At 41.6% G+C, this 22,540-nt stretch overlaps 1 protein-coding gene across 1 annotated transcript in view; it reads right to left on the minus strand.

Annotated features, from left to right (window-relative positions):
- Nucleotides 1-22,540, minus strand: part of LAMA1 (laminin subunit alpha 1) — a 157,983-nt gene that overhangs the window by 69,735 nt on the left and 65,708 nt on the right. Inside the window, exons 11-21 of the mRNA XM_074944605.1 lie at nucleotides 17,682-17,822; nucleotides 16,415-16,588; nucleotides 13,522-13,623; nucleotides 9,136-9,347; nucleotides 7,636-7,747; nucleotides 6,584-6,694; nucleotides 5,636-5,763; nucleotides 4,987-5,073; nucleotides 4,515-4,726; nucleotides 2,996-3,102; nucleotides 1,694-1,874 (exon numbers count right to left, since the gene is read on the minus strand). Of these exons, the coding sequence (XP_074800706.1) occupies nucleotides 1,694-1,874; nucleotides 2,996-3,102; nucleotides 4,515-4,726; nucleotides 4,987-5,073; nucleotides 5,636-5,763; nucleotides 6,584-6,694; nucleotides 7,636-7,747; nucleotides 9,136-9,347; nucleotides 13,522-13,623; nucleotides 16,415-16,588; nucleotides 17,682-17,822 (1,567 nt within the window). The remainder of the gene's footprint in view (nucleotides 1-1,693; nucleotides 1,875-2,995; nucleotides 3,103-4,514; nucleotides 4,727-4,986; nucleotides 5,074-5,635; nucleotides 5,764-6,583; nucleotides 6,695-7,635; nucleotides 7,748-9,135; nucleotides 9,348-13,521; nucleotides 13,624-16,414; nucleotides 16,589-17,681; nucleotides 17,823-22,540) is intronic.

A 22,540-nucleotide genomic window follows, 5' to 3' on the forward strand; every position in this document is an offset into this window, starting at 1 on the left:
ATGATTAGTTTTGCCATTCATTGGGCTCCTCTCACCACAGCTGGGCAACAAGGTGAGTTCCAGCTGCTGTGACTATAGTTATACTCTGCTTGATGCACATGAATAATACTATTCATAGGAGTGTTGACAGCAGAATAGACTCCATAGCCTTTACTTTTTCAACTCTTTTCCTTCATCTGCTTAAGCGCTCAGATACAATGATGAACCCTATAGAATTTCCTATGAATAAATTTTTAAATAATGGACCAGATTCTCTTCTGTATCAGAGTTCTGCTTGGTGCAGGGAAGGGGAAGAGGGGGTGGAGGGGAAGCAACAGTGAGCCAGTTAGACTGTGGGCAGGTCTGCACCAGTCCTAGGGGCTGTTCTGACTCACATCATGGGCATATGGTCCCTAAAGGACTATATGCTAGTAGACGATTGGTAGAATGGAGTGGTGTGGAACAACTCCCCACGCCCAACGCAACCCCTTGATCTCCAATGCAGAGCAGCTGGCACTGCCAGCTGTACACCAGTGCAGTGTTCCACTCCACTCAGAGAATTCTCCAGTGGCCTGCTGCTGCTAGATTCTGATCTGTGTGGTGTAAAAGGCTGGAATGGAAATCAGAATGTGGCCCAGTAAATCTGCGCTAGGTTATTCAAATATTACAGTGATAGGCATCAACAGAAGAACCTGGACTGACAGATAGAAAATTGTAGATTATCAGGAGGTAGGGTTATGTTTGAAAACATACTATAAAAATTGGAGGGACTGTTAGACATGCATAATTTAAGGGACTATAATAATGGGATTTTTTTTTAGAAACAATTAGTATCAGGATAGGTTACTTGCATACATTAACTATCCTAAATATTATGAAAAATGTAAATTCAAACTACAAAAAACACAGAGTTTAAGAGATCCGTTTGAATGTTTGTGGGTCTTTGTAATATACAAAGATTTAAGTCTGGAATTTTCAAAGAGAGTTAGGTCCCTTTGAAAATTCCAGCTTTAATTCCTAAAATATATACAGCTACACAATCTCCTCACATTACATATTACCCACTATTGCATTCTGTGAGACACAATGGTGCTATTTTCAGTCAGATACAAGAAGACTTTCCTTTGGTTATGGTGTGTATGAAATGAACTGTCTAGCATACTGGTCTGCAATAGGATTTGTTTACTTTTGGATTAACATTTTATCATCGTACTATGGCTAAAAGTTGTTTTATAACCAGGTGGTGATATTGGAAATATAATGAGTGATGTAGCCTCTCAAGTTGTGTAACACATGAAATGCAGAAAAAAATTAGGGAAGAGAAGAAGTGCAAACAACTATATAACATTATTCACTTTTAGCATTTACATTTTGGGGGCAAAGAGGGAAAAGGGGATTGTTGCTTTCTGTTTTCTCTGGAGGAGTGGAGACATTTTGGCAAGAGATTGCCGAATAGTTTAAAACTGTACATTTCTCTAGCAATTTTTTTTATTATTATTATTTCTTGATATTTAAAAGTCATCTCTTCTTACAAAGACTCCAAAAAGGTTTTTTTAAAAATCTGTTTAGCAGAAGTATGAGGGGACCATTCCATTGTCAAGGATTTGTGAATATTTCTTAAACTGACCTTTCCTGAAGTATAACATAAAATACTGTGTTGAAAGAAATCCTCAAAGTGAAACAAACTCTGAGGAGAACACAGATTACTGCTTACGTGTACAGCCACCATCCTGGAATGCATAAAAGCCATGAGCACAGTGATCACACTTCTCCCCAGCCACTCCTGGTACACAGTGACACTGTCCTTCATCATTACAATCCTCGGAGACTGAGCCATATTGACTGCAATTGCAGGGAAGGCAGCCAAGTCCAGTATTCAAGCCATAATAGCCATTCTGTTGGACAGGAAGGAAACCACGTTTCAGCTAAATTTCCAAACACACTGAAAATGCAAAAGTATTCTCTCCCTTTGATCACTTCATATTATCCACTCCTGCCGCTTGACCTGCATGAACGTTTGCAGGCTTTGTTTGGCTGCGGGAGGGGGTAGAAGAATCCCCAACATTACCCATTTACTGTTCCTCTATATGTAGGAATGTTCAATGATCCCATGTCCTTCAGAAGACCCAGAGGAGGGAAAGATTCTTTACCTTAGAGGACACAAGGCCTAACATAGTATGCTCAGGGCCAGAAATGCTCTAATATCTTCTAACCTCATCTAACCTCATAAAGAGATATTCTAACCTCATAAAGAGATATTCCCAAGGTTTTTCAGTGTATAGTTTTGGATTTTTTTTTTTCATTTAAACACTTCCCTGAAGTGGTGAAAGTCCAGTCATAGCACAATTTTGTTAATGCATCAGGACTATACAGTGAAATGGCCCACTCCCGGTTCACTGTCCAAGCTGTAAAAATGCAAACAGTGAATAAACAACATAAAAGGTGACAAGTAAATTAAGATTAAAGTTCTCTCATTAGGTAGGGCTCTCTTAGGTGGAATGCCACAGGATTCTTTGCTGTCACCACTCTTATTCAGTGGATATGTGAGGCTGTTAGGAGACTTAATAAGAAGAAATGGGCTGAAGTGTTTTTAGTATGTTGACAATGCTCAACTTTATATCTCCATGTCATCCAGCCTAGAGAATGCAGACATCTCTTCCAGCATCACAGCATGAATGAGAGCTAGTTGGCTGAGACAAGGTAGTTGAGGTAATTGCTTTTATTGGACCAATTTCTGTTGCTGGAAGGCACAAGCTTTCAAGTTACACAGAATTCTTCTTCAGGGGTGGGGAAGGAAATCAGAGTGTGTGAGCTAAATACAACACTGCAAACAGCTAGCTGGCTGAAATTCAATTCAACTTTTGACAAAGACATCACCTTCCCCTTCTGACCTCCTTTATATGCAATGATATTATTCACTTTGCATTTAACTAGGCCAAAAATTTCCTCTTTGCCATTGCATTTTGAACCTGATGTTAAAAAATGTATATTGGTGATAGGGGGTTTCATTTCTTACCACGCATGTATCACATCTTGGTCCAATCACATTTGGTTTGCAGTGACATCGGCCAGTCTCACGATGGCAAATGTTTGAAAGGGAGCTATTCACATGGCACTCACAGACTTATGTTAAAGAAAGAAGAATAAAAGTCTATTAATGCCTATGGATATGAATTCATTATTATACAGAACAACATATCTCTATATAATGCACAAAACCGACTGTTGTCTCCCATGTGTTAATACATTTATGTGCACATGGGTCAAACTAAACAGAAAAAGTTGTGTAGTACTGAGCAGAGATGCACAAAGTAAACCAGAGGGATGTACCCTATTGAAGAACCCAAATACTAGACGTAAAATTACAATTTTGTGCTCATTTACATTTGCTCTCTTCTCCCCACACCAGGAATATATTGTAGGGAACACATAATCCTACATTTGCAAGGGATGGCCTATCAGATCATGTACATTTCAAATTTCTTTGAGTTAAATTTTGCCTTCTATTATACCAGTGTAAATTCAGTTTAACACTGATTTCAGTGAGGTTATTCTGGATTTACACTTGGGTAACCAACAGCAAAATCTGGCTTTATGATTCCCAGTTTACACAGTTGAGTTATGTTGGTGCCTGCATTGAGCTCTGTGAACACAAAGATATATTTGACATGTATGGAATGTATGCAGTGAATCTGCATTCATAATCAGAAAGAACATACACTTTGCACACTTACATGTTGCAAAAAATATTTTTCTGATACTATTTTTTCTTACAGGGTAGGGGCAGTTCATCTCTGCTTGGAAATTTTAGAGGTGTGTAACTTGCTCTGTAGTCAGATCTCTTATTACTTTACTGTAGTTTACATACAGTATTCAAGCTATAGTTTTAACATTATTGCTTTGAAAGTGGCCATTACTTTTTTAAACACTCCCCCTTGCTGTACACCCACAGCATCCTGGCCAGGTGTCTGTCACGGCCAGCATTCTTGCGACAGAGGAATACCACTGTCCACAAGCGTCTCTTTGATCCAGTCACTGCTGTTCTTAAATCAGCCGGAGCCGTTACTGTTTAGCAACGTGAGTGTCTCCCATCTCCAGGAAAGAAGTATGCCACTTCTACAGCTCTTCCAGTTCCACAAGCAACACACCAAGACAGGAAGTGTCTGGTATGGGTATCTTGAATGTCAGTGCTGAGTGGCCCACTAACTGAATACAAACAACAGCACAAGGTCAGGTGCACTTAATACATTTTGGCACTGCCCATTTCATCAGATTCTTCTGTGATGACCCCCAGGAGTGAATCAGCCAGACATGCACAAGCTTAAGCTTAAACTGGGTAACAATGTAACCTCACTGCTGTAATACTTGCTCACTCAAGCCCTCTCTACGCTTTGTTACCCTGACTTGTCAAATCACACATCTTATGCTAGACTATAAGCTCTTCAAAACAGGGATAATGTCTTTCTGTCTGTTCTGTGAGGTGCCTGCTACATTTCTGGATGCTTTCAATTATAACCATAATAGTAAGAACTTACCGTGACAGCTTTTAGCAATCACGGCATCCCCATAGTACCCATCAGCACACTTTTCACAGTGATGGCCCTGAGTGTTTCTCACGCATTTCAGACACTCTCCTGTGAGTGCATCACAGTGGCCATCTTCTGTTGGATCTATATTGCCATTGCAGTCACAAGGAACACATGACTCTCCAGGCACCAGTGGATTTCCGTAGTAACCATTAGCACATCTGTACAATAGGTTGAAAGCTGTATCAGACTGAATGCAGGCATGTCAAATAGTTACCCCACACAGCAAGTTTTACTATTGATCAATATTTATCCAAAGATCCTCTGAATAAAACCAAATGGAGATATAATGAGAGGGGAAAATCCATATTTTCTCAGGAGTATTCTCATACACTTGATGTAAACACTTCTTCCCCAGATAGACAGATATCTGGCTGAGGATAACAATGATACAGATTTTTCACAACATTGTAGTACATACCTTTCACACCGTGATCCTCCATAGCCTGGCAGACACTTGTCACAGATAACTTCACCTCTATTGTCCATGTGGCAGGTGGGACTGAAACTATCAAGAATATTTTGAGGGGGTCATTATCAATGCAAAGAGTTTCAAAACTCTGTAATTTGTTTTCAAATGAATAAGATTTACGATTTTTAGCTTCCTAAAGTCCAGCCCTTTCCTTATTAAACCTATTATGTCCCTTCACCTCACGTAACCTTTCCGATGCAACACTGATTCTCAACACTGATTTTGTCCTGATTCTCATTTATACTAAGGCCTCTTTACTCTGCCAGAATGGAGTAATGTGGCCCTAGCATAAACAAGAACCAGGGCCTTCCTGCCACAATCCAGTATAAATCTAACCCCTTGTAACTTGCATCTTCTTCCAGTCCCCTCAATGTGTAAATTACACCAACGTAGGTTCTCCGAGCTTCACCTATGAATTTGGCCTTCCTCTGTCTGCCTGACACAAGGTATTTCTGATGGGATACATTTTTCCTCTACTTTCATGTCTTTCTACCTCCCCTTTGGATTTCATCCTACTTTTCTTTATCCTCCTTTCTGTCTCCACCATCCAGCTGATGTTGCTGAAGATGCAATTGAAAATCTTAGGCAAGCAACTTACTTGTTTGTATCAGTTCTTAGTGGGCAGGCACATGGCTGGCAGTCCTCTGGCATTCCTCGGGATGGAGTTCCATAGAACCCTGGCAAGCACTGATTACAGGAAAGTCCTGTAGTGTTGTGTTGACAAGCCTGTGAGACATGGAAGAAATCTTTTCATATTTGTTCTTGATGGTTTTTCATCCCCAGGGGGATCTCAGCATAAGTCTGTATGCAACACTGCATTAAGATTCAAGGAGAGGACATGAAGAACAGAGCAGACCATTGAAAACAAAGTTAGTTTGTCCACATCGATAACAACAATTTCTAACTAAACCCCCTCCAACATTTTAGAATGCCCTAGATCTCATTAGACAAAAGCATTACTTATACACAAAACTAAATCTATTCTGATAAATGTATACATGTGCAACAACAAGCCTATTACATATTTCATTCTTGTTTATAGCCATTATATATCTTTTGGTTTAAATTTCAGAAAAACTTCTGAATGCTAAATCCTCCCCCTACAAGGAAATGCTTAACTCCCACTAATGTCACTCAGTGGACTTGCAAATATATCTGAGGGCAGAATCTGCCCTACATTGTGGCATAATTTTGTTCCCATTCAGTTCAATAGGAGTTTTACCATTGACATGAATGGGGGAGGGACTGATCTCTTATTAGCTAACACACAGGGGGAAAGGATTTCTTTATCTTAGTTATGGTTCTAGAGCTATTACCAGTTCCACCGATATTCTTCATTTCAAGTATAAGACTGGAATGGACTATGTAACTACACCCATTGAGAGCACCATTCAATAAACAATGAAGTAAATTCTGCAATGAGAATGTTCTTGTGACCATTGCTCTATCTAAATATACTGTAAAACTGCACTTTCTGCCATAGCCAAATGCTCTCATAATTCCTAAAAAGATGCTCAAAACACAAACACATTGAAAGATGACTTACAAAGCAAACACCATGAATATCACATTCAGTTGCATGGCCATTGCATTCACAGGGTTGACAAATACCTCCAAAGAGTATTCCACCCACACGGTAGTACCCAGAGAGACAGGACTGAAGAAAAAAAAATACAGCATAGTATGTGTTAAAGAACATGTTAGAGAATTATTAAAGAAACCCCTTCTGCAAACATACAGCCTGCTTCTGCTCTCTCTTACACTGGAAGTACTGTGGTACTGTATATGGTTGTATCTCCACTGATGTCACTGATTTGCACTGGTGTAAAGAGGATACGAATCAGGTCTATAAAACATTGCTTCAGCCCTTCATCCACTTGAAGGAGGTAAAATAAGTTCTGTGCAGTTACATATGTAAGACTCTTTCTTATGAGACAATCGAAACAGACGTTCTGTCTGCTTTACATAGTCATTAAAGTTCCAATGGTGCTTTTCAAAAAGACCAGTGCTTTGCACTGGCATTACTTGCTAAAAAGTTCCCCTCTGCTCTGCCACTGATGCCATCCTCAATAGTCTCCTGTTCCCAGGAGCATATGTCCATGCCTTCTTATATGATTCATCGCATGCTTGGAATGTTCTCACCATGCCTAGTCACCAAGCTGCCTCCCGCATCACATAATGCTCTCCAATAAACTCAGCGCTGACAATTCAATGTCAGAAAATGAAAATGGAATTTTGTATAATTGCAGGCTCAATTACCGCACCATAGCAAACTTAGGGAAGCTTATACAGCTACTTTCAGCTCCATCGTTGATGTTCTCCGATACATCATTAACCTTTAGTGTTTCCAAATAAAATTAAGGAAATACATTATGATGCCATATAGTGCCTCTAGACACTAACACTTATGATGTATATAGAGTAGGCTGCTGACCCCGTGTGAGAAGTTAAAATACAGTATGTATGTCAAACTGGATATGTAACGTTTTGCCAAAAACACATTTTTCCATGACAGTGTAATTAAAGACAATTTGTAATAATTAGATGGTTTTAAAATGTGCACACTTTGGGCACACATAAAACAGTCTGAGATGTTACCTCGCAGGAAATCCCTGTGTAACCTTGAGGACATTCACACTGTTCCACCTCTGCTGATGATGACAGATCGATAGCATTAGCGTTTGCTGTATCCAGAGTGACAGAGTCCAGCCTGTGACCAAACAGAAAGCCATCACAGCACTTGCTTCCCCAATGTTCATTATAAACAGAAGGGTTTGCTCTGAACAATAAATCTTTTGGAGAGAACATTGCTAAGTGCTGTTTCAGGATGATGTCAAATAAAGACCAGACAAAAATCCCTGTTTTTAAAGACTCAGACAAGAACTTTATTTATAAATCGAATAACTTCAAGATGGGAATAAGAGCTGTTAACTGAAACACAGTGGCCAAAGCCCCCACAGTGGTCCCATTATCTGTGTTATCCTAGCATGACTACTGCACCTCAGGGCCCTTTGTTGTGGGGAAACGGTATCCTTAACTGAACATCTGCATTTCTGTTTCTCCTTTGCTCAGGAAAACCAGGCACAACTGATCGGGTAGTCTCAGATTTTTGCGCAGTAATTAAGATAATCCTCTTCCAGTGTTAATAACTTTAACCTGCCCCATTTTTCCAAACTAACCCAGGAATCTGGGATGTAAGGCTAAGATAATGGCTTCATCACAGAGTTGAAACAAAAAAACCCAACATTTGTATGTTCCATCTATTAGACCATGCCTCAAGTATTTATACATCACTAATGTAGTATCAGCCTTGCCAGCTGATTCCCACCAATGTGTAAAGAGGAAGGCACAACCCCCTAATGCAAACAAAGGCATTCTGCCACAGGGAGGCACTCCTTCCCAACCACAAACAGGGTGATCAGAACAACCTTGTGTAGCCAGTCCAGAATCATGAGTAGGCCAAGCCTTGAACACATTTACTACCACTCCACAAGAGCGGGTGCCAAAACAGCTTGGCCTGCTTCATGCACAACTAGCAAACCCAAATTTGGTGACTCAGAAATACTACCATATTAAGGTAGGAGGGAGGAAGGCCATTGGTTGGGCCAAGGGAAAGAAGCAAGTGCTACCTTGCAGATGGGTCTCCTTTAACATCCCTTCAGATGTCATGCCATGCCAGCACCTTAAATCAGCCAATGTTGGGCTTGCTTCCTACATCCCAAAATAAAACAACTCTATTGAGTGTTCAGAAGGTGTTTCCTTCTAACAAAACACCCTCCCTCCTAGAGACAAGTGTCACTGAAGTGAGGCTGTAGGCTATTCTTTATAACACTGAAAACGTTTCCACTACAAGATAACTCAGAATCAACTGCATACTTTTTTTTTTTTTAAACACATGACAGAAATATTTATTTTGGGATGAGACCAACCATGAGACAATTCAGCTCACAAGGAATTCTTTGGGAGGAAATTAAAATCAGGTTTCAAATGGAATATCTTTTGCCAACACCTTAGGAATAGTGCCAAAGTCAATGATGTTTAATATACTTAAAATTATCAAAGGCATATGAATGAATCTGAATTTTCTCTTTCACTCACCTGTATATGGCTCTTTTTGCAACGTTGTAATTGGCCCTGATCAGAAGATGAGTCACATTTGCTAAAACAGTCATCAGCCTGTCCCGATCTATAGCCTTTTTTGTATTAAAGTCTATTAAGTTCTCAGACACAAGCTTCACTGCATTAGAGTACTCCTCATAGGGTTGCAATGACAGCCCCTCAGATCTGGTGCTCAAAATCTGTCCATTGCCCTGAAATCAAAACAGATACATTAACGGACAGGGATAGGTTTAAGTTTAGGTGCTAGGGTACAAGTGTTAGTTAACAATGATGTTTATTTTCAGTCCACACAATAAGCTACTACTTTCCATGCACTCCAAAAAACGCTGTAAAGTAACTGTTTTTTAAACTTTTTCACTGCTCACTTCACAGGTAAACATATTCATAAACTGCAAGGTCTCTGTAGAGATGCCTGACAGTATGACATGATTAGGGTGACCATATTTCCCTATGCTGAATACGGGTCACCTGGTAAAATTATTTGTATTCAAGTGAGTTCAATGGCAATCAAATGGAACTGTGCAGTACAAATGTTCACATTACCATCAAGTTGACTGAGCCCCTGTTAAAAAGAAATACTGTGTAGCTGGATTATTTTTATTTACCTTATCTTTAAGGCTTTAGGGTTCACACAAGGAGAGGTCACACACACACACACACACACACTCCTCTCTCACAGGGTGGCAGGGGAGAGAAGTGACCAACCCTCCCTGCCCGGCACTCTCCACCTTCCATGCTGGGACCCCAGGACCGACCTGCCTCTCCTGGTACCTGGCACCATGTCTTCCTGACACAACACGTGTGTGTGTGTGGGGCGGTGGGTAACGTATGCCCAGATTTCTGCCAGGGTTCACACCAGAATGTGGCCAGCAGCAGCTTTTGGCACTCTACGGCAGGGAAGGAACAGAAGATGCTTCCAGACACAGGGGAGAGGGATGACCTGGCCCATGTCTTTGCTGAGCTCATCTCTTCTTTTTCTCTCCCCCTCCTTCCCCCCACTGGAAGTAGCTTGTCCCTTCCTGCCCACACAGTGTGGAAAGGCAGCTAACACCTCCAGGCTGCTGCTGGCCACTGACATAACCCAACCGCCTCCTGTCCCCCAGCTACAGCACGGGGAGGAAGGGGTTAAGCTCTAAGGATGCATTGTGCACCAGGGCCCAGGGAACCTGACTGCAGAGGCTTCAGCAAACCAGCCAGGCGAGGGTACCTAGGGGACAGCACAGCCCCATACTCCCTAGGGTCAGGACCCAGGGCTGGGGGGTAAGAGAAGAGGGTGCTAAGCCTCTGCCTGGGGGGCTGCTGTGATGCCTGCAGGGTTGGGGGGTGAACAGGCTGTAAATTGCTTCCCCTCTCCACTCCAGAGCTTAGCTGATGAGCAGAGAGGCTTCCCCATGCCAGCGCTGTGCGGGGGTTTGACACGCACAGGGCTCCACTCCTCCTGGCCAGGGCCCCAGGTCAGAGGGTCTTGGGCTTTCCCAGGGCGTCAGCCCAGCCAGAAGCAGTGCGGGAAGGAAGGAACCTACTGGCCAGGCTGCTGGTGAGCTGAGCACTCTGACCAAGGGCTGGTTCTCCTCACAGCACTGGGAGCAGGATACGCCCCGCCCGGGGGGTATGGAGGTGCAGCGGGGTTCGGTGGGGGTGAAGGGGCAAAGCAGGGAGAGGACAGCAAGAGGGGGAGCACATAAAGGGGCGATGGGTGGGCAGCAGAGGAGACACATAACTGGCCGCTGCCTGGTGCCTCTCCACACACACCAGCCACTGCAGCTCGCAGTGTGCAGTCAGCGTTGGCCGGAAGCAGGATAGCAGGCAGGGGCCTGCTGGCTGAGAGACGACACACAGCAAGAGCTCTGCTGATGGACCAGCAGAGGGAGCGGCCATCCCCATGCACTGCATCTTTGCCCCGCCACCAGCCTTGCACACCCACCCCCATAGTCAGCCACTGGACTCCCCCACTCACTGCTGGAGGGCGGGCGGTTGGCAAACAGGGATCCACCGAGTAGCAGGACCCACCAGTACTGATGGGGGAGAGATGAAAATACAGGACAATTTGCCTGTTTTTAAGAAAAAGACAGGACACCTGCAGGAGGGCTTAAATAAGGGACTGGCTCTATAAAAACAGGACATCTGATCACCCTATGTGACATGATGGGCATGCATCTGTCCACGCACACACTACACTTCATGCATATAAGTCAGCGAAAAGCCGCAGATTTGCCATTTTCAACAATTGACCATGACACATTCAGCCCTCTGCAGCAGATCCTGTGGACAATTTTAAAGAAGCTTATTCTAATCTTATCTCAGGTTTTACACAATCAAAAATGTAGCTAAATTGAAATGACTATTGCAATGTGCTTTACATGGAGATACATCTTTAAGCCAGTTAGGGTGTGTCTATACATAGAGCCCAGCACAGAGACAAATTTATATCCGTGGATGAGGATATCCCTGACTATAAATCAGTATCCACAACCGCAGGGCTCTCCCAGGAACCGCAGCGGTGAAAGGAGCAGAACATGGGGCTGCTACTCACAGGAACCAGTGCCCTGCGCTGGCAGCTTCTCTGGCGCAGCTGTACCACCCCCAGCGCCCCAGCCCTGCCCCTGTCCCTTCCATGAAGCTGTCTGCGTCTCCTGTCGGGGACGAGTGCACTGCTTAACACAAGAGTGCAACCAGAGACAGCTGCCAGTAAACGTGGAGCCTGCCCCAGTGGGTGGGGCTGAGGGGTGGTACAGTTCTGCTACTTTTGCTGCTGTGATTCCTGGGAAAGCCCTGCGCTTCTGTGGATACCAATTTATATCCGCAGATATCTGCATCCACAGGTATAAATCTGTATCCACACGGGGCATCTATACAGCAAGCAGCAGACTTGGGCTCACGAGGCTTGGGCTACGGTGCTAAAAATAGATGTGTAGATGTTCAGGCTTGGGCTGGAGCTTGGACTCTGAAGCTCACCCCCTTCTCTAGGCTTCAGAGCCCAAGCCTGAACATCTACTCCGTTATTTTTAACATAGAAGTGCGATTGTAGACCCAAGCTCTAAGGCTCACTGCCACAGGCTTCTAATTGCTGTGTAGATGTTCACTGAGAGACTGCAGCTCACTTACTGAGTGGAGCACTTCGCTGCAAACATTTATCACCAGTGGCTCAAGATCTCAACTGGCTACCTACTAGTTTCTGGGTAGAGTTTAAAGTGTTGATTATGACCTAGAAAGCTTTAAATGGACTGGGACTTGCCTGAAAGACTGCTTTACTTCCCACAATATAAATCCACAACTGAGAACAACTGAGGTGCTTCAGCTGGATATCTTATATTGTAAAGGAGATGGAGCTGCTCACAGGGCATTCTCTATAAGGACTTTAGAGCTCTGGAACTTGCTCCTCTCCTTCATTCAAAATAACCCAAATTTGGTGAACTTCCAAGCAGGCTTGGAAGAGCCATCAGCTTGATAGGGTTTTTGGAAAGAGCTGAAGGTATGTTTCAAGAATGATGGGGGATGGAACGCACCATTTATTTTAGCACTGCTGAGTAGAGCTGGTTGGAAAAATTCCAATGAACCATTTTTTCCATAAGAATTTGCTGATTTGTCAAAATCAAAGAGTTTCATGCAGATGCCTGGATTTCAGTGAAGTTCTGACAGAACCTGTGCAGGAAGCCAATGGAACACTGTCTACCAGGTTTCCTTGGCTGCCTACCTTGAGGGCTGATGGACAGCCAAGAGCCTGGAAGCCCTGCGAGTCCCAGCAGCCTGGACTCCCAAGGTCCACATGGACTGCCTTGGAGTCAGGGTTGTCAGGGCTTCCAGCACCATGTGGACTGTCTCATAGCTGGAGTGCCATTCTCTTTCAGACAATTTAGAACTGTTTGGTTTCCATTCTGAATCAGAACCAAACCAAAATTTAAATATCAAAATCCTCTGCAAAACGGAATTAACTTTCCCTGCCCAGCTCCACTGCATTACGCTCTAAGATTCAGTGTGTGAGTGTCTAGAGATCTTGTGTAGGCATCTTGTTAATTATTACATAAATCTAAACCAATAAACAAATAAATCTCTTTTATAAATAAGAAAACAACCTATTTTAATTCCTGGTGTAAACAGAGCTCTGTACATGTAGTAATCACCACTTTTGCTCAGCTCCACAAATTTTATGTTAAAATGTACTTATTTAAAGGTAGTCAGAGACTGAGTGCCCAGGATTAAAAATAAATGATTGGAAAGATTAGGAAGTTGAGCAGTAACATTTTGTTGACCTTTAATAATTAAGGTAAAAACTGGTGTAAACATTATTTTTTTTTTTTAATCTAGCATTGCATACCATCATTCCTCTATATTTCTGAGGAAAGCCCAGTTAAATAAAAAACTTACCTGAATGATAACATCCACATTAGATACCATATCACTGTCCACACTTTCCATTGGAATATCATAAGACACAGTGTACTTCAAGTATCCACCAAAGGCAGTGAGCTGAAATTATAAAATCCAAATCTTAAAAGAAAATTAACAGCAATCAATGTGGGAGGATAGCTGCTGACAAGCACAACACACATGCAGCAGCTAAACAGAGGATATGGCATGTTCTTTTGATCACTTCAGCAATGTTTACACAGCAAGGGTTTGATCCCCATCTCACAACAGTGAAAGTCACTGGAAGTGTAACGTGGCATGTCCCCATATCTACAGAAGTCTTGGATCCCTGCTGTGCAATTTGTGAAAGCTAGCAGCAGGTTCTATAGAACTGCAGTGATGCATTAAACAGTGCATTGTAAAGCCTCCAGTGTGAATTCCAAAAAACATCACAAGTTCAGACACTTTTTAGCAAATGGGCACAGTGTACTGAAGTTATTCAAACTTTTTGAAACATTCTCTCTGATAGATCTTCAGCATTCCTATTTCTTTTTTAAACAACATTTGGACCTTTTAGCCCTGATTCTGCTGTCACATACACCAGTGGAAACGGAGAATAGCCCCACTGAAGTAAATGGAGTTTCATCAGTAGAAGACTGGTGAGAGACCAGATTTTCACCAATCATTGAATTATACAAAATGCATCTTCCAGCTAGGCACTTTTGGGTCATTATGCACAGGCACTGTGTAGTATAGCCATTTATTTCATCGCTATATGAAGAACGTAATAAGGTCGAGGCACACAAAACCATTGTTTTAATATGGATGACTGGGTGTACTTGCCATAGTTTAATAAAATAAAATATCAAATAGATGTATGTGTCTGGTTATATTACTTAAAAAGATATATTGTCAGAGGTTTTTTTATTTTGGTTTTTTAATAATTTATAAAAATTCCAGTTTCTGACAGAGACACTTTCAAATAGTATGTCCATAATTTGTTTCCAATTCCATTTTTTAAATATTAGTAAGGTGTTTTTTTCTGCTATTTTGTTTTTAGGTATAAAAGTGTCTTTTCAGCAACAGAGAAACTGCCTATACACAGGAAACAGGGAAACTGCCTACACACAAAATGCAGTCAAAACAGTGGGGTTTTGTTGGTTTTTCGTTTCCTCTTTCTTTAGCTTTCTTTCTTTTTCTTTGTTTCCCCATCACTGATTTATTTCAGTTTTAGAAATCTTATGTTGTTATTACAGGTGGGACTGATAGCAACATCTGTTATAAAGGTTGCCTGACACTTCCCATTATAAGACTCTGTTTTTAGTTGCTGATAACTTTGCCAAACTTTATCTGTTTAGGCAGAAATTTTACATGTTAGACATCTGCATCAGGTTGCCTTTTTTTTATTTCAGTCAAAACAGTTCAGCTGTTTCCAAGAATGAGGCTAGGGAAAAATATGCCATTTTGCCTACATCAATTCTGGAGTCCTTTCATTTGAGGGGCTATAACATCCCCATGCACTGGAGCTGGGACTTGATATTTATCATGAAAATTACAATTTTGGTCTCAATATCTTATGCCTACTCTAGTTATAAATTACCCACACAAAAAATTAGGTAAAAAGTACATATTATTAAGGTTGCAAAGTCAAGCACTCAAAAGTTAGGAAATGCCAGGATCAAGGTTCCCTGTGCAAACTTAATTTGGCCCCTTGTGTGTATGCAATTTTTAATTCCTATTGTCTTCACAAGACCTCTTGCATGAGTGCTTGACTTTGCAACCTTAATAACATTCTTTTAATATATTTTTGTTTGTGATTGCTTAGGTTTTTAAAAAGGCAAACTGAAAAAACAGAAATTTCATCATGTGGAACCAAAATGATACTCATGATTAGGCTTGGCAAAATCTGTGTGTGTGTGTGTATATATATATATATACACATAAATAATTTTGACTAGTAATATTGATGTTTCTTTTTAAGCATTTTTTATTTTTATAGATTTAAATTTTCACAGTTGGGTAATTGGGGGGGTCAGAGACAGTAATTATTTAATGATGGCAACAATGAGATTTTAAAATTTAAAGCTTTATGATCATTAAAACACAAATTGTCAACATCACATGTCAAAATATACAAAGTAAAAAAATCTTAAATCAAACTATAATCAGCTCTCAAGCAGCATTTTGCTTACTGAGCCTATATGTAAATTTTGATTATTATCAATGGAAATTTTTTTCACTGGTGTGCGTGTGTGCGCGCGTGCAGTAAATCAACATTTACAGATAAAAATGTAATACTTCCAAATGTACACGATTCATCAGCAGGAACCTTTAGATCCACTTCACTGACCTCTAACATGTAATTTTCAATTGTTTTACATTACATGACAAAGTCTCTTTGGGAGAGAGAAGGTGGGTGAGGTAATATCTTTTACTGGACCAATTTCTGTAGGTGAAAGAGATAAGCTTTCATGCTACACAGAGCTCTTCTCCTTCACCAACAAAGGTTAATCTAATAAAAGATGTTGTTACCTCACCCACCTTGTCTTTCTCATAACCTGGGACCATGACGGCTGCAACAACACTGCAAACAAAGTGTCTATAGAACAATTACAGATTGCATGAAATGACAAACTACAGGTGACAATGTTTATTAAACAAACATTACAATTGAAAAATAATAATGTTCCATATTAAAAAAAAATGGAGAAACTAAAAAAAAGTTGTTGAACATATTTAGGTGAATTTACTGTGTATTCAGTGTTCATTAAAGGTGAAAACTTTCTTTTCAGTATTGATAGTTTATGACTACTGTTAATGAGCAACACAGAGCCTTTTAGAGCAATACAGTAAGAAAAAAAATATGAAGAGTATGGACTAAAAGTCAGCTTCTTTTTACTTGGGAACTTACTTTATTTCCTAAGTATGGCTCAGGTGCTGACCAGTAATAAGTGGATTTCAGTATTTTCACAGTTGCCGTGTTGTTGACACTTATTTGATGGGGTCCAGCAAACTGGCCTTGTTGGGGCTCCAACCTCTTTTCAGTGTACAGATCAGTCACCAGCCACCCAGCCATATCTGACACCTTAGAAAAAGAAGAGAGCTAAATTAATGAAGTCAGACCTACATCACTGGGTAAGTCATCACTATATGTAAAACTTCACTTGTGACAGTAATACAAATATGAAGGGCCTGATTCTGCTCTTAGCTAAAGGGGTTTCTAGCCAGTGTTAAGCCGCAGACTTCATTTGGATTGGGACAGAATTACATCAGTGTAACTGAGTGCAGAAGCAAGTTCACTGTGTTAAGAGTATAAACTGAATGAACAAATGATAATACTTTTCACTGATGTAGCACCTTGCATTCAAAGATCTCATTAACACTTGACAAGTACTGCACCCACAGTTAAATACAGGACCATTTCCCCCATTTTACAAACAGATAGCTGAGGTACCAAAAGCTACTTGTCCAAGGACACAGAGGAAGAGTCAGGAATAGAAACCAGTTCTACTGAGGGGAAGAGTTATACACACACATTAGAATTTCGGTCAGTAGAAAGACAGAGGGATGTGGAGAGAGTTAAAAAGAATATAATGTATTTTCTTCTACTGTTTTTTTAGTACACAAAACTTTTGGTGCTAGATTTTGACTAATCCTGCAAACTACGCAAGGGATGAAGGTGGGGGAAAGAGTGCCCAAGGAAGTTGTTCCTCTCGTTGCACTTCTGCACGGGAGCTAGTGGCATTTATAGTCCTTTTATTCCCTTAGCAAAAAGACTGCATGAGGCTGACACCTGCAGTTGCAGTAGGCTACAATCAGCAGGAATGTCGGGGCATGGTTTTGGCTCCCCTCTTCACCGCCCGGACAAGCTTTTCCACTGCAAGGAGAGCGAACACTGCTCTCTTTCAAAGGGTGTAGCAGGCACTACAATAGCCAGTAGTTCCAAAAGCATTGGGATTGAGTAGGGTATAATGACTCCAGCAGCTCCAATGGGGGCTGGGCTCCTTTATAGTCAGCAGACCTCAGGATTGTGATTTTACAGCCACAGAACAGTCCTCTGTGAGGATTCCAGAATTTTCAGTGAGATGGGCTATATGTTAAGAGGAAATCAGAAACACATTTCTGCAACTGCCTGAGGGAATCTTATGGAACATTAGGTCACAGCCATAGTATTCTACCTGACTGATGGGCCATGCAAGGCTGTCACAGACATCAGAAACCCCAAAGCAGAAGCACTCCGTACAGCCCTGAGGATTCCTTTCTTGCAAATTGTAGAATCCTGGTTTGCAGCGGTCACAGTTTTCGCCATCTACATTTTCCTGTGAATAACATTTGTTTTATATCAGCACTAGATTGGTAGTAAATATTGTAGATTAGATGGAATTTAGGTATAACAGCATTCAGGAAGATATAAAACAAAGCAGACTTCAGCACACTAGGCATATGTTGAATAAGTCTCACTGAGCTTAAAACGAGAGCTGGTCAGAAAAATTCCAACAAAACAGTGTTTTGTTGGAATTTCCTGATTTATCTAAATCAAAACATTCCACACAGATGATTCAATTTCAGCTAAGTTGCGACAGAACCCAGACAGGTTTTGAAATCTCCCCACCAGCTCACCCATCTGGCTCCTTGGAAGTCCAGGTTTCCAGGGTTTGAGCCTCCAGGCAGCCCACCAGGTAGACTGCCCTTGAGTCGGGAACCCCAGGGCTTTCAGGAGCCATGGTTCCAGGAAAGCACACCACATGGACTGCCCCAGAGCCAGGATCCATCCCACCATTGCCAAATTTCATGTGCTAAATAAGCACCCCGACTTTCACAATAAGTCAAAAATCAAGCTAATCACATTTCAAAACAAGGCCAAAACAAGCCAATCCCTAAGAACCTCAACACTCTATGTGACTAGATCCCCCCGCCCTCCCCGGCATGCAGTCTGTGACTGTGCAACCCTGACTCTCTCCACCCCTTGCCCCTGCTTGCCCCTTGCCCCTGCTTGCCAGGAGCCCATCAAAAAAAAAGAAGCAACAAGCTACAAGCCAACCAAGCAACAAGCTACCAGCCAAAAACTAGCCAATAAGCAATTCACAAGCTGATTAAGCCAAAACAAGCCCAATTTCTGCGTCTTTTCCGCTGGTTTGGAATGTCTGCTTCATCCTCTTTTTTTCAGAATTTTAGACATGAATCAGAATGAAACCAAATTTTAGACGAAATAGAGTATCTCTGTCCAGTTCTACTTAAAACATCTGGAGCAGTCGGGATTTGAAATAATCAGCATAGAATTGATTCGGTATTCAGTCAGGAAATGCAGTGTAATTGAATTTTGGCATTACTGATGTAGGAAAAGAAAACATCTGCTCCTACATAAAACATTGTACCCTAATGACAAGGTGTCATGCTAGGACTCTCTCATTAATGAATCAAACTATCAGTAGCCCATCACATAAACTCCCAGTTTTGAGGTTGACTTTTTGCAGATTTAACTGCTGTCATTGAAGTGAAAACTTCTGAGAATGGCAACTTATATGTATGGTATGAGAATGAGCATCTCACATTTGCAGCACAGGATTTGGGGCCTGATCCAGAGCCCAGTGAAGTCAATGAAAAGACTCCCACAGACATCAGTGGGCTTTGGATCAGGCCCAAAGATTTACAAAGTCGGACCATCCTATACACAAGCTATAAAAAGGTTGTGATTTTGGGCCACAGTAGAAAAAGCCAGTTTAAAACAAGAACTTTTTCAGTACCATAGCAACAGCACTGAACCTTATAAGACATCTGGGGTATTGCACTGATAATTGCAAGTGTTGACACATTGGGCCGGGTACTCAGCTGCCTAAAGAAATCCTTGGGTACAGTGTTCCCTCTAATTTTTCCCACAAATGTGCGGAATGAACTTTATTTTGTGCACCAATATGGAGGTGATGTGTGACACATCACCTCCATATTGGTTCACATAAAATTCATGTGGCAGGGGTGGGCCGAGGAGTTTGGAGTGCGGGAGGGGGCTCAGGGATGGGACAGAGGGTTGGGATGCGGGGGGGAGTGGGGGGGTGAGGGCTCCAGCTGGGGGTGCGGGTTCGGGGCTGGGGCCAGGGATGAGGGGTTTGGGGTGAAGGTTGCCCCAGGGCTACAACTAGGAGAGAGGACTCTCCCCAGCTCTCTCTCCCCACAGCAGCACCTGGGCTAGGGGGGAGAGGAGCCACTCCCTGCCGCGGCAGCTCCAGGGCTGGGGCTGCGGGATAGGCACCTCTCCCCTGGCAGGTCCGGGCCAGGGCTGGGTTGGGGCCAGGGCGCCTCTCCCCCGGCCACAGCAGGTCCTGGGCTGGGAGAGAGGTATCTCTCCTGCCGCAGCCTTAAGCAGCACTTAATAGGCTGCTACGCAGCCACGCAGCTTAGAGGGAACTTAGCTTGAGTGGTGTAGAGCTGCCAGAGTTGCTTATACATAAGCTCCCCTCACAGCATAGGTGGTGCAGCTATGGCAAAAGGTCTGTTTGTCAGGGCACCCCTATATCTCAATGATCCCCAGGCACCGGAACTGCCCTTTGGAGAATCATTTAAATATCTGCATTGATATGTTGGCAGTTTGCATAAAGTACAGCAGCCCTGAGACTGATTGATTACACCATTGATTATCCCAGCAGTCACACCACTCCAGGACCCGGGTAGCATACAGCTGCCTTACAGCTACATTAGCACACCACTTTCTCAACATGCAGCACATGTAGTTTAGTCAAAGCTCAAGAACTGGATCTGGGCTTTTATTTCTACTTTTTGCACAGACTTGTCATATGAAAAAGTCATTTTTATACATCCTACTGATGGAAACATGCTTCCAATAGTGAAAATATGGAAGATTCTTGTTCGCATTCTTCTCCCTTCACTCCCTACTATTTGTCAAGGAAGACGACTGCAGTAAATCCAGTTTGATATGCAGGAGGTGTCATATACACAGATACTGGTATACTGTAAACTAGGATATAGCTTTGAAAGTGAAGTCCTACTTGATTTTATATTAAATATTTTTATTTTAATTCCTTAATGTATTCCTATTGTATTAGTGGAACAGAGGACCCATTTTCCTCCCTTCAACTAAATTCCTATAGACCCTAAAAAAACACTGCTTAGCAATTTATTCACCATAGATAGACAATTTTTGTTGAAGAAACAAATAAAGAGTATTAAGCATCTCTGCCCTCAGCTACACTAGTTAAATCCAGATTAACTCCATTTCTGTCAGTGGAGTCACTCCTGATTCCAGAATTACCATGGTATAACTGAGAACAGAATATGACCCTTTGTAGTCGGTATTTAGTCACTCACAACCCTCAGCAAAATGTCTGAGCCTCCTGTTGGCCAGATCACCACCTGTAAATTCCCATGGATATGAATTAGTTGTGTGAAGTTTTCATAACAAACATTCTGAAGAGGCATGCTGCATGCTTTTGTTACCAACCTATGCCACTGCTGAGTTTTGCAAACCTTAGGAAAACCCAGGGTGATTTTCAGGCCATTACTTTGATCCAAATGTGCAACTACCTTCTTACTGTCTGTAAAACTGCCAAACCCAAGTGCTGAAAAATCATGAGACTGGCTTCAAAATCATGATTTTTTTGTACAAAATAATAAATTCTGGTTTTTACATTGGGTTTCCATCTGGTTTCTGAGTCTTTTGGGTGCATTTGGGTCACATTTTCAAGTTTTTCTCTATAAGCACGAGGGCTAGACATTTTGTTTTTTAAAATGAAAGCTGTGATACTTATCTATTTACATGACTCCAAGAGCTGGGCTGTCAAGAAAAATACAAAATATCACAAAGCTCCTGCTAAAACTGGAGGAGTTTGTCAATACTGTGTTTTCAGTCTCCGGGGAGTTAGAATGCAGTGGCCCTCCTCATCTCTACTTGTTTTCTGGGGCAGAAAACTCGTTCCTCTCACCCAATTCTGGACCCCTGCTACTCCCAGCGCCCCTTGGCTAGTTGTCTGCTGCTCTCAGTGATCTAACTTTGCGAAGGCCACATGTTAAGTCCATTCCACCAATGCACAGAAAACACACCTGATTCTTGTCCAAATTTGAACCAGTTGACTTCATTGACTACATATGTTTTACTTCTGATTTATACCAGACTAAAGTAGCCATTAGTGTTTCTTGTTTAACTTGGCCACTAAAGCTGCTTCCTATTTGCAATCTGACTTTCTGTTTGTTCATGTGTTCAATGTTTTAGATCAGATAAATTATGCAAGAGGTCAGAGCAGCTTTACAAAAATTGTCATGTCAACCACTGCTTTGTTGTTTGCTTGTTTTTTGGCTAGTGTCATACCTGGCTAAAAGAAACAATTTGCTACCTTTGCTTGCTGAAAATTAAGTGTAACATCTTCAAATATAAAAACTTTCACATCAAAGTTCTGCAGAAACCACATGTGCATGAAATTTAATGGGAAGTTACATTCACTGATATTACAAATTTGCATTTGCCCAAGAAAATAGTCTGCAAACCAGATCTCTAATTTTTAAACATCATTTTACAGTTTATGTTTTGTAATTAAATAATTAAAATAAAATTAGTTTTTAGGTATAGGTCTCAATTTAATTTTTCAGAACTATTACAATTTTTTTTCAAATATATAGAAATACATAGTATAAATTAAATGTTTTCAATATATCCTTTAACTGCTCAATAAGAATGACAGGTTTCAGAGTAGCAGCCGTGTTAGTCTGTATCCGCAAAAAGAAAAGGAGGACTTGTGGCACCTTAGAGACTAACAAATTTATTTGAGCATAAGCTTTCGTGAGCTCCAGCATCCGATGAAGTGAGCTGTAGCCCATGAAAGCCTACGCTCAAATAAATTTTTTAGACTCTAAGGTGCTACAAGTCCTCCTTTTCTTTTTAATAAGAATGATGTACTTTAAAGACCAACAACAACCTATCCACAAAACACACACACGTTGTTCTTATGCAGTCTGGCATTTGCTTTTATATGGAACTTTCTACCTGGAATATACAGAATCATGCTACACAGCTTATCACAGCTTCTCTACG

This window comes from Natator depressus, chromosome 2 (genome assembly GCF_965152275.1).
Source record: "Natator depressus isolate rNatDep1 chromosome 2, rNatDep2.hap1, whole genome shotgun sequence".
NCBI lineage: Eukaryota > Metazoa > Chordata > Testudines > Cheloniidae > Natator > Natator depressus.